The 13,010-nt window shown below is 45.2% G+C and overlaps 1 protein-coding gene and 1 long non-coding RNA gene across 4 annotated transcripts in view; both read right to left on the reverse strand.

The window, feature by feature from the left end:
- LOC135394267 (sodium-dependent dopamine transporter-like) overlaps positions 1 to 13,010 on the reverse strand; it is a 43,190-nt gene that overhangs the window by 22,939 nt on the left and 7,241 nt on the right. For both annotated transcript variants that reach the window (XM_064624947.1, XM_064624946.1), the window contains exons 3-4: positions 6,859 to 7,034; positions 1,688 to 1,817 (exon numbers count right to left, since the gene is read on the reverse strand). In XM_064624947.1, coding sequence (XP_064481017.1) covers positions 1,688 to 1,817; positions 6,859 to 7,034 — 306 coding nt within the window. The remainder of the gene's footprint in view (positions 1 to 1,687; positions 1,818 to 6,858; positions 7,035 to 13,010) is intronic.
- On the reverse strand, positions 10,671 to 12,719 carry LOC135394268 (uncharacterized). 2 transcript variants are annotated; one of them, XR_010422807.1, is made up of 3 exons: positions 12,350 to 12,719; positions 12,019 to 12,177; positions 10,671 to 11,522 (listed from the first exon to the last, which is right to left on the reverse strand). It is a non-coding gene; the product is annotated as an uncharacterized LOC135394268 (long non-coding RNA). The 2 variants fall into 2 exon arrangements; XR_010422806.1 differs by having other exon boundaries at positions 12,019 to 12,237.

Below are 13,010 nucleotides of genomic sequence, written 5' to 3' on the forward strand. Positions count from 1 at the left end.
GAATTAGGGCTGCGGTGGTCACGTTCGTTTTCGGTTATATATTCTTTGCAATCTTCGCACTCACTACACTTTCCCTTGAGAACACCGAAAATATCCTTGTTTGCTAGCGACATCTAGCTTTTCCGTTGTTCCTGACGATACTATGATAAACGCGAGGAAAACCACTGATTAAAACAGATTACACTTGTTAACGGAGTGACGACGAGCGTTTCAAGGAAACCGCTCTCAATGTGGATAGACCTAGACCAGGCTCGGCTACGCAGCGAAATCGGAAATCTTGGTGGTTGCGGCATTGACAATGGTTTTCCACCCTTTAGAAAGAAACATACTATCAGTATTCCAGACTGCGAACTTATAATCTGTGTTCACACAGCATTGATAACATGTAGTCGACGTATAGATGACGCAGATAAAAAATAACAGCGTATAGATTCGCAACTCTCGTCTCGAATGGGAGGCTGAAACGTGGCATTATGCTGAAAAACAGAAGGAAAACAAACGATAAGAAACTAACAAAGAAATTATCGTTGGACATTTCGCTTAGAAGTTACAGTGTCGGAGTAGAGGGAAAATTTATAAGTTACAACAAGCTGTTTTTGTTTTTTCCGAGATGTAACTTCTATTCGTGTTGTAAAGACATGACCTTGGTCGCTTTTAACCTAAATATACGTTACAGTGGTGTAACCTATAAGAAATCTCGAAATCTACGTCTATATAGAAGTTACATGTTTCTAAAAGTTACAATAAAAGGTACGGGTTTAAGAGTGTGTATTCGCCCCTGTATTTGTAATTGCATAGTTTTACATATTGCACTTACCCTTTTGTTATCATTACAGAAACAGCATTGCTTTGAGCCAGAGAACACCGACGAGACTATACGGACCGGAGAACACGCAGCAGACTCATTATTGAATCCTTCGTGTGTGTTCTCTATCTGTTTTGCCTGGTCGCTGTCCTAGGTCTAGGTCAGTCATGTTGCCTCTATAATGTGGCACAAAATAACAGGCGCGCGACGCGGCACGTTGGACCGCGTACCGCAGGCGGTTTTTCGTGCTACATACCCAGGAAGCACAATGTAACTGGTATCCCACGCGCTACACCCTATCCATGTGTGCAAGCGGCACCGTGTAACACGTGCACCACGCCTTGGATCGTAGACCTTTGTGTAGAGAGCATGCGGCGACGCCTCCTCTAGGCGGCAATTTTTTTTCAAAAAATGCCTCTTATTAAGTGTCACATGTCTAAGAGTGTACAATAAGGCAAAACACCCTTAAAGCATTGCACCCTTATTACACCCTTAGTACACCCTTAACAGACCAATGTAGATGTGCACCCAATTCACACCCATCTATGAGAGGATCAGCCTCGAAGGGGTGTAATATGAGTGTGATCTGGGTGTTTATTGCAAAATGCGTATACCCCTCTTACACTAACATATAGGTGTAAAAAAGTTTAGTGTGATATAGTTCATAATTGGCACAAAAATGGGGAACGCCCCCCGTTTTCATCAAATCAAGGGAGTGAATATTGTCATTCGTGATGATGATGGCTAGAAGCGTGCTATGCGGTTTGAAGCGCTGTTTCTAGAGTGTGTGTCGCAATGGGCATGAGGGATCATAAACCCTCGTCGATGACAACGCTAAACGCTATTGCTAAGCGCTGGGCTGACGGGATGAACATAACTCACCCTAGCACAGAAGCGGATCTTGATCACGCTTAAGAATACCAGTGACCAGATGATGGCGTACGCGATGAGCAGGTCATAGCTGAACTCTGTGATGCCGGAGATATCTTTACTCAGTGCGAGTATCCGACGACTGCATACAGAATGCACAGGGTTAATCTCAACCGTGAGTATAGTGCCGGTCGCTCTTGTCAGCCGGACCAAGCTAGCACAGGATGATGATTGACGCGCTGTGAGCGAACGCTGCACCAAGCACATTTGCTTCATTATTGCCGAACTTCCCAAACATCATATAGAGATTAGACTTTTATAGTGAAATCACGACCTCATAACGATATTGCAAGGCACGGTCGCATCCGTTCCACTCTATTTTGAAACCATTGTGTCATTTTATTCCCCGTGTATACCACTGACCACGGTATCGAAAGTCCCACCCGAAATAGTGGCGTACGTTGACTGGTATTCGATGGAATACATGACAAGAGCAGCCGCAGGATGTTGAGAGTATGCCGGAATTTTCTCTTTAGAAAACGGGAGAAAACGTCATTCCCTACACCACCAACCAGAGCACGGCCTTGAGAAAAGGAATGCCTTGGCGTCGGCGGTGCGAGCGTCTGGATGGCGCCCTCTCACCTTAGCGTCGCCCTCTTACTCCTCCGGTAAGGGAGTGACTTTACACAGCCGGAACCTGTGTAGCTACGGAAGCAACGCCGATCTTTTAAAATTCGTTTCTTTAATAGATAAGCACATTCCGAACGAAAAAAATTGCCAAGTTGTCGGTCGATGCCGAACATAGTAGTTTTGGTTTCATAGATGGGTTTCCGGATGCGATCGTCCTTTTAAGGAAGAGAAGTACGATATTGTGTCCCAGCATTTGTATATTCTGCGAGCTTCAGCTGGCGTTGTTCATGCGTCATCATGAGTAAAAATATTTTTAACAATACAGTTGTTCGGCAAAGGCATGGCCGGTATTGGGACAAGGGACCCAATACTGTCTCCACTCCTGCCAGTGCCTCACCCGCGGGCCTTTGAACTGTGCTTTAGGTACATGGCTGATAATTTCGACATAGATTAGAGATTAGGATAGGGCAGAAGGCGAATCCACATGGAACAGAAACAACAACCGTTGCAGGAGCCTTGTTGCTTCCGCGGGACTTGCCCAGCATGGGGGTTTGTCCAGGCCTAAACCAACACGGCGGCTATCTTCACAGATTGGGTGGACGTCGGGCTTGATGGGGTTTTCCTCCCCCGCCGGTCCTGCTGCGGTCGCTCCGTCGGCTGCGGCTTCGTTGGAGACAGACTCATCTACCTACCCCATTCGTCTTCTTCTGGATAGCTGCCTATCATTCGTTTGTTATTTTTCTCCCCACACCTGAGTGATACGACCTCGAGTTGTGGTACCGGGTGCACGGGGGATTTCAGTCCCTTCAGCTTTTTCTTCCTAGTTCCTTCACTACACAAAAACACCCAGGTGATCGCAAAAGCGTAAACCCTTGAAGAGAAGGTCCTTTTATCAAGAACTGTCTGAAGAATTCGTGCCGCTGAAATTGTGTGCCCACCCGCAAAATATTGTTATGAGAAGATAGCCTTTTTGCAAATACTGTCGCTAGGTGGGTTGAGGACATGGGTGCAGATTTCGAAATGCAGCTGCGCGATATTTCGGAGAATTTTTGTGCATATTCCTTAGCACTTGACGAATCCGCGGACATAAACTATATTGCTCAGTTCGTGGTGTTTATCTGCGGTGTCACGCACGACTTGAACATATACGAGGAACTGTTTGATCTGCTTCCTCTGAAAGGGACGACGACTTGGAGTGACCTGTGGAGCGCGGTAAAAGGCAGCATCAAAGCAGCAGGTCTTAAGTAGGAGAATCTCGCGTCAGTAGCGGCTGATGGAGCTCCTTCAATCATTGATCACAGTCTAGGTGTGGTAGCCCGCCTTAAAGAAACGCTTTCGGAAGAAGGCGTGCCCACGAACCTTCCACCAATTCACTGTATCCTACTACCAAGAGGCATCGCGCTGCCGCGTAGTTAAGTTTAGACACGTCGTGGACGTTGTCGTCAAGACAGTTAACTTAATTCGGTGGAGAGGCTTGAATCATCGTCTGTTTGTCGATTTCTTTCAAAACTTGGATGCCACGTACAGAGACTTGCCTTATCATGCAGAGGTCAGATGGCACAGCGGGGTGAAAGTACTTCAATGTTTCTTCGACCTTCGATGAAATCAAGGAATTTCTTCACAACAAAGGGTAATAATGCCCTGAAATAGCCGACCCCGATTGGTTGCGTGACCTGGCGTTTCTCATCGACACAACTAATCACCTGAACATTCTGAATATGGACCTGCAGGGGAAAGCTCGATTCATCACAGGGATGTACGACAGCCTGAAAGGTTTTGTTAGAAAGTTGGAACTTTAAGAGAAACAGCTAACGTCAAAGGACCTCATCCACAATCCTTGCCTAAAAGCCGTTGACTGCAAGAACGAGGAAACGCTTCGCACATACTCGTCAGGAGTGTCGGTGCTGCGGTATGAGTTCATGTCAAGGTTTCATGATTTTGAGATCCTCGAGGCGATGTTTAAACTGTTCGCCGACCCCTTTTTAGTTCTTCGAGAAGACGTTAAGCCCGAGCTCCAAATGAAACTAATAGATCTCCAGTGCAATTCCACAATGAGACAAAAGTGACGAAATCGGGCTTCCGAGTTCTACAAATATGTAGGCAGGAAGTCGTTTCCTTGCCTGATGTCTGACGTCAACCGTGTTCTGTCGACGTTTGGAAGCACATACGTATGCGAGCAGTTCTTTTCAATGATGAATATCAACAAGACTAAGCTGAGGTCCCAGCTCTCTGATGACCATCTTCGAGCCCAGTTGAGAATTGCCGCTGTGGTCAACCTACAAGTGGACCTCGGGAATCTGGCGAGGAAGAAGAGGTCCCAAGTGTCGTCAGCGCATAATTAGGAGCGCGTCCTCCTGCAACCTTTTTCGCGTTTAATTTATTCCGAGGTGCATGCCTCCTGCCGTTGGCTGCAATAGTCGATATTGTCTGTTCTCCTGCGTATTTCCTTCGGGCTTCTCGTCTAGACGAGAGGATCGTAGCCAACGGCATCCATGTATCGCCTGGAGAATGAGTTATATGTCATATTAAAGACAGTTCAGAAATTTGCCGCTACGCCAGTCGGCCTCGGTCACGCGGTCCCCCAAATCAGAGGCAGCATTTGTGCACGTTCACTATCTGCTACCCGCCGTGGTGTAGACCAGGCCAATGCGGCCCGCGGCTCAGTTTGAGTTGGAGACCTCTGCTATAGGGGCACATCGACGTGGGAGTCTCGGAACCCTATTTAGTGACTTACTCGACATGAGAGCTTGTTTAGACCATTCTGGTGGTCATACTTCGAAAACCTCCAGCGTCTAGGGTTTTCCCGTTTCCCTTTCCCCTCCTGAGAATCACGCTTCACCTCTTCCTCAAAGTAGACAATTGGGAGTACAGATGACGATTGTCTTCATGAAAGGAGAGGTAGTAGTTGCAACACAGACTAGGAGGTGGGACACAACCGCGCAAAAGCTGCCTGGCAACTGTGTTAAGGATTATCCGGATTTCGAAATGTTCATGTCGCCAGGTAATCATGATACAGATGTCGTTCTCAACAAGTTCTGCCGCACAGTAAGAACGTTCGCAAGTCGGCTTCTCATTCTGGATTAAAAGCGCCAAAAAAGACAACACACACACTGACTGACTACAACACACACACGATTTGTTTATTGATGCACACGTAAACGACCTGTAAAACATTCCCTCTCCCTCGCGACAAGCCCAAGAGAAACCAATAACCCCGGCAAGCCCAACAATGAAATGCCTTGCTAGCGCATTCAGTGTGTGTTGTCATTGTTTTTAGTGCTTTTAATCAAGATGAAATACCAACGGTTCCAGTCGGACGGTTTAGGTTCTCATTCTTTGTGAGCATGTCGTTTCACAGCCGTCGCTTCTTTTCCCAGTATCAGCTCATTCGTAAAAAAAGCAATCGACAAAATTTTCGGAAAATAATGAACTCCGAACACTTTCCGAATATGCCATAAAATAAACTGCACTCCAAAACCCCGGAATCCTACTGATAACGCAAGCAGGCAGACCTCGCGTATCAACGCAAGAGGATTCAAAGGCGTCGCATGAGACGCTGTAGAATCACTCTAGGAGAACTCTGTGGCGTTTCCGGCAAAACGAATATTATTTATTAGACCATTGCAACTAACCTGTCCGCTATAGATGCACTTGATGCGCTTTCGTTTTCTCTAGCCTCATGCCAGAAACAGGCATCGAGACGGGGTAGTCACCGTCAATACGATGTCAGTTCAAGACAAAGTTGTTGCAGCGGGTTTCGCGGTGTTGGATTTGGAAACCCCACGTTTTTTTGAGTCACAGCCGACATCACTTTTGGTAACGCTGATCGCACCCGCTAGGCACGGAGCGTTGTTCCTTGATATCCAAGCTAAAGCACTGCACGGGCCACAATTTTAGATCGAGACCCGTTCCCCAGCTCAACCTTCTTTTGACTTCGATGCTCGAAGCTCGATGGCTTTCTATGAATGCCCCGACTTGGCGCAGGCCCGAGGAATAGGTTTCCCTGCCAGTTCCTCCCTGTAGCCCGAGGGCTTTCTAGGCTACCTGGCCCGTCAAGTATTGCGTACTGTAAAATCTGGCCGTAGCTAACTAACGGGAGGTTGCACACTCTCGATCCTCATTTAGGCCAGTCACAATACGGGCCCGAACAGGGTCCATTACGTCTAACCCAAGCCCGGGCCAAGCCAACCAAAGGAAGGCACTACCTTTCTCTTGAGAAGGCAAGGATCGGGTCTCGGGCTATACCCTGTCCCGCGCAGTGTTCTAGTCCAAGCCAGTTCAAAAGTGCGCTGCTTTGACTCGAGGGAGGTTGCATTGAGTAGATATATACGTTTGGGTGACATTGGAAATCGATTCAACACACATTCATGCGACCTTCGTCATGTTAATGATTTGGAACCTTCTGTCACGCAAAAGGCAGCTCAGCTGTCACTGAGACGTATCTATTGCTGGAACAACATTAGAGTTCCTCTCGTTCACATGCCTGCGTTACTACGAATGGCGAAGTACCCTTCTAGTATCCCAATTTTTATGACGCATGAGGCGACACTCACAAGTAGAATTGCCTGGGCGATGATTCCTCGGCTTCGAGGCATCCGTGCATTTGTGTCATAAACGCTTCCTGACTGATGATGTAAGTAACGTTGTCGATCAACAATGGAACACCAAATGATGCCTTTGCTGAAGTGTAGTTTTGTAGTATCGTCTCACGTCCTGCTGAGCACAGCTTCTGAAAGTAACATTCGTCGCTTCAGTAAACATTCACTCTTAAAGGGACTCTGACCAGAAGTTCGACAAATATTTCGTTTGCATCTATTACGAAGGTATAATATGCCTCCAAGCCACACGCGAAATATTTTGGCTGTGCGCGGAGGCAAAGTTTGCCAAACAGGGAGCTCAAAACCGGCTTCGCTTTTCCCCCTCAACTCACGCTATCGGGGCCGAAATCTAGCCTCTTTGCAGTGGACATCCGCCAATTTCCGTGTGTGTGACGAAGTCACGAGGGCCACGTTTCATTGGGCGCCCGGACCGGAAGTTCTGTTGTTAGTGAGTTTGTGAGAGCGCCGGCATCCGTCCGGAAAGCGATCTTCAATATGGACGTCGAAGGCAGAAATGCGGAGACTTCGAGCCCGGAACTTCTTTCTGACCTTTCTGCGATCGAGACATCGAGAAGAAAATTCTGCGTGCTGAACAGCTCGGTAGGCTTTCGAAACGTCGCCGATGCCGTGAATGCGAGACGAAGTTAGAGCTCTACGAACATCAGTTACAGATGAAGCAAACAGCATGAGTCGACTGTCTTCAGGTAAGCGATGAGCTTTTTAACGCACACTGTGATCGAACATGTAAACGTTCTCAGAAATTTCGTGTTCTGATATCTAATGCGCACTTGCTGTTCATGGTGCCGGTGTGGCTGGTGTGTCATAATGCCGAAGGAGATCGAATGCTTGTGCTGCAAGGAGCTCGAAAACACTGCCGAATGACTGCAGTATCAGTGCATTACAACCCACAAAGATTTCCAACTTCTATTCTTCAATATGACTGTCCTGAAGGTCGCATATTGAACTCCGTGGGCAGCGCGAACCTATGAGCGACTGTATTCACAAGTAAGTCACATGTGTCCTTGTCGAACGATGTTAAAATTTGGGCGCCCAAAACTGGTTTGGTCCTGCAATAGAGTCGTTAAAAGCTCCAGTACAGGGCGCAGCACATAAAAAGGCTATACAGTACACGACTCTGAACTGGAGAAAACCAATATAGGCAGTTTTGTAATTGTCAGTGTGCTGTGTCCCGAGTCACGTTTTTATGTATTGCCCTGTGCATAAGGTTTTAGCGTAGGTTTTTAGCGATATTGAGTGTTCTTGATTGTCGATTCAGTGAAAAGCAAAACAATTTTGGGTTCTAAAAGAACACAGCATGTGTAGTAATGTACAAGGTGTGGGCAGGTAAACTGCAGTTACTCTCAGGTACATGTAGAAATGACAATGCACACACACTGTACTGTAACCGGTTACCTATTTGCCTAAACTATATTTTATGTACATCTGTGTAGACGATGCAGATACACTGCGTATCGCCAGTTTGCAAGGTGAGTATGGCACAAGCTTGGAAAAAACAAGATCATGGTCATCCCAGCCTGTGCAGTGAAGAGGGTCTGGCAAGCCTTTCCCACAGAAAATACCACAGGCTTCAAGTACCCAAGATCCTAACTGGGGGTACCTCTTCGCACAGCTCGTCTATCACATTTAAAATAATTCAGCATCTGTATTTAGGATGATCTATAGCTCTCAGGATGATGCATGGTTCATGAGTTCAACATGTTGTGTTGAAACACAACACTAGTCCTTTTTAATGAGTCTTGCGGAACGATAGATGAGCACTCCTTTCGTGACATTGTGTACCATTGCTACAGTGAACAATTTCTTGAGCAAGACTGATGAACGAACAAAAAATAGAGTCTTGTCTTCCAAATATGTATGTTCCTTGTAACTTCCGTATTTGTTAAGTGACCCATGTTGATGTCCCCCCTCATGTAATGCCTGCAATAGCCTTTGAGACATATTCATAAATAAATAAATATCAAAACCGGAAAAAGATGTAACACGTATCCTCTCTTTGTGTGAATGATACATAGACATTCTCAGAAGATTTGTACATAGTCACACTTTGCCTCATTTTGCATAAAGCCTAGTTCCACCTCTTACATCATCTCCACAATCTCCAAAGCAGTACAAGGCTAAAGTAATCAGCTACTACATAAAAAGAAGGAGGGGAGGAAAACAAATGCTGGCACATTTAAAATTCGAAGAAGCCTTGGTACTTTCACGGGGCTACTCACGGCTCAGTGCTGGATCAGATCCCGATGGAAAACAGCTTTTCTGAGCCTCAGTGATTGATTCCCTTGATTGCACTGACTGTGAGGCACATCTCATTGGCTTGGTGGCAAGTGGGCTTGCGTCTGATAGTAAGATTTGGAAGAAAGGGAGCAAGGAACATCTCTCTACGGTCTTAAGAAGGATATCAACGTTACCTGTCAAGGTACAGCATTTCATGTTGCTTTCAGTAAGTACAACACTCCTCATAGCAGTTACCATTCGTGTTGGGAAAGCATGCTGAAGTTAGCTCAGGCAGTGCATCCAGAACTGTGAATCGGGTTCATAGGGAGCACCTGGTGAGAGGGACAGCAACAGTGTCCAGTAAAGACTCTCCAGGAATTTTGTGCAGGTTTGGGGGTCACACCTTTTAATAGTGTTGATGGAAAGCAGGGTGTGTGAAACACTGACTTCTGGTAGATGAATTCTTGTTATTTATAACCAGGTACCCATGTTCTAGTAATCTAGAAAAAGCCTTGGCTCTCTTAGAGGAAATTGCTAATGAATCTGAGTGTCTTTTGTGGAAACAGGTTGTAACTGCCTTTCTATCCACCCTTCTTAGTTGCCCTAGCAAAAGCAAATATGTAATGCTGTACACCATATCTGATGCTAGCACACTAATTGCTTTGAGTGTTCTCAGGCTTCTGAAATGGAGCTACCTCGTACATACGCTGTGCCATGTCGGCAAGAACATAAATCAGACTGCCTTTACTTTTTAAATTGGCCCTTCAGTGCTTCATGTGACTGCTAGAATGGCACCCCCAAAACAATAGACAACAAGAATGATTTCTGCAATGTATTGAGCTTTGTAAAACAACAACTTTATTTAAAAATATATTCCAAAAGCCGGGTGACAACCTCATAATGTAGCGTCCTTTACTGCAAACACCGCTCAACACAACGAATAAAAACAGAGCGTAAACGTTTTGTCGCCTATCCGGGTGGCATCATCAGTACAACAGAGGCCAAAGATGAGCACATCAGCCTATCTAAGAGGGAATCTTACACATCCGATAGGGGGCCACGGTATGTATTACAGGCTGAAGCATCACGCCTGATAAAGCAGGATTCTAAGAACTTTCTAGGGTCCCATCGCTAGTCATGAGCAAAGGTTACTGCACCATCAAAATATATGTCCCTTAGGACAGCAGTGGTAGACTGATTCGGTCCTGTTTAGTTAAGCTAAGCATTAGTAGCCCTGGCAACTGGCTCTTTTAGTCTTGTCCCACGTCTTTTGTCTATCTCGCCAATGTAGGTTGCATCAGATTCTATGCACTCAACTTGATATGCACAGTCAAAATGCCTGAAGGGCACAGTGCCCTCCAAACAGCGTATGAAATACATTGCATGAAAGGAATGCGGACCACCGATTTGACTCCTTTGATGTTGTTTTTGATTGTTCTCTGTTGGAGGGATGATGCCACCTGGATAGGCAATGAAACGTTTACTCTCTTTATTCTTAATTGTTGTGTTAAGCCAGTGTTCTGAGTAAAGCATTTTACATTATGAACTTTGTTTGAATGATGATTAGTGGCGAGCTTCATACCCTGGGCCACTACTCTAACAATTGCTTGTGGTAGTGTGGCGAAATGGAATAACGAGCCTTGTAGACAATTTACTTGGCAATATATTTATTTCTCTCTCATAGGTTGAAGAACCCAGTGTGGTGTTACATAACGGATGGGCATGTAATTATACAAGACCGATCACCAAAAGGCCTTGCTTTTGACTAGATTAAAATGTGAAGCGATTGTAATATAACAAATGCTGCATGGTGGCGATATGATAGGTTCTCCTCACGAGTTGTCGCCACAGTTACGGTTAGTTGAGAAACTGCATATCCAGGTAGCAGGATCAAATTTTAATTAGGCTACTTTGGCCAACACGCGAGCGTAGAGCACAGTGTCAAAAGCCCTTACAAAATAAAAAGAATACTACATCTACATGGACCCAGAAATCAAGACAGTTTGAAATGCTGTGAACGAATTCCACTACGTTAGTTTTGCCTGAATACCCTTTTCTAAAGCCATGCTGGAATTTAAAAAAAGAAATTGACAGAGTCAACTTAGTTGACAACGTGGTAGTACATGATGTGCTCCATTAGTTTACAGGGAACCCTAAAAAGTGGAGCTGGTTAATAGATAGAAGGAGCATAGTTGTCACCTCTTCTGAAGACAGGAATAAGCTTGAGACCTATGTCCTCGACTCGCACACATACCAAGAACCTTTGACACAGATTAACGTATCTTCATTCCAGCTCTTTCACTTTCAGATGTTCATCTCTGTTGAGTGGTCTGTCATTCTTGTAATACAGATTGGAATTGAAATGCAGGTGCATAAGGGATGCTCTGAAAGAAAAGTGTTTGGTTTTAGTCCTCTTAATGTTTCTGAAAACGAAAACAAACTTCACGGTGACTATTCTTCTGAAATGAGCAATTCCAGGATGACAGCAAAAAAATATATCTTGCCATATCATTATATCCACCTGGCACTTCAATTGAATAATGGCAGTTGAAGATGACGATGATTCAATTTAATGACGCATAAGCAACTCGGGCTATAGTGTGCCAAAACCATGGTAAAACTGTGACTTGTTAAATATCAGACGATTATACTAAAATAATATACTTTGTTGGTTGGTAAATTGAGATATAGACAAAAACATGATATGATAAAAATAAGCAATTGAAGAAAAGGCAATTGTTGGCTTTGTGTGACTGATGTCGAGTTTGCCACACTACGTGTTGAATAATAATGTACGCTGATACGCTGTAGCATATAAAGTACAATCATACACACGCTCAATATGTGGTGGATATGTGAAACCAATATGCACATACTTACATTTCAAACTTTCTTGAAAAAGGCAGTCCAAGTCTGTCGGATTTGCCAGACTCTACACAAAGCCAGTAAGCACAGTGTGGAATGACTGATTCATCTTTCGAAGGCAGAGGTGCAGCTACCACGACGCTTCGTCATCTCAATGCTTCGGAGCGGCATAGCCTAGTAAGAAGCCATCAGAAGGATCTCATAACGATAACTTGGTCGAAAAAGTGGAGGGTTCTGTGGGATATGTAAGAAAGCATACGCGTTACACAACAGCTACGAGAATGATCGACTGCACCTGCATGGTTTTCAGTACGTAGACTTGGAACTGAAAAATAAATGTGCTAACCTTGTTGATACTACTTTTCCGTCAGGACCACACGAGAGCACATTTGGTTTCTTTAGTTGAAGGTATTATCAGGTCCCCATGCTCCTTTGAGATGCAGCAGACAGAAGTTCGCTGAGGCGAGTGACTGCCGTTGCGGTTCGTCGCTTCGCAGCAGATCAAGAACAGTACACCGCAACGATAGGTGAAACGTTCAGAATATGGTGACCAACACCAACCCAATGACCCGAACAAAGAGGATGAACCGGGAGTCACACAAGTTCGCAGTTCGCAAGCTCGGCATACGGCATCCATTACAGCTGACCGGATACGGAAGCATATATCGAACGCCGTGTACAGATTGAAAAGAAAATCGTAGAAACTGTTGCAGGTGATAAATGCAGGGTATATTTTTCTTTTTGAGGCTCTGTAACAAAAACATATTAACGTAGAAATGCCATTTCACGAAGGAAATTGACAGATATTGCGTGACCACGTGACGCGTTTGAGCCAATTGTGGGTGTTGCGAGTGGCCCCCGTGTTGACGTCATCTTGATGGTGGACCGGGGTGGATATTCTATATAAACGTATGTTTTCTCGGTTTGACGCTAGGCGTGCTGCACTCGGATGAAGTCGAATGTTTAAAATTCGAGTTTAGAGAAACCGTGGGGTTTTAATGCGTGAA

Source organism: Ornithodoros turicata, chromosome 5, assembly GCF_037126465.1.
Source record: "Ornithodoros turicata isolate Travis chromosome 5, ASM3712646v1, whole genome shotgun sequence".
Lineage (NCBI taxonomy): Eukaryota > Metazoa > Arthropoda > Arachnida > Ixodida > Argasidae > Ornithodoros > Ornithodoros turicata.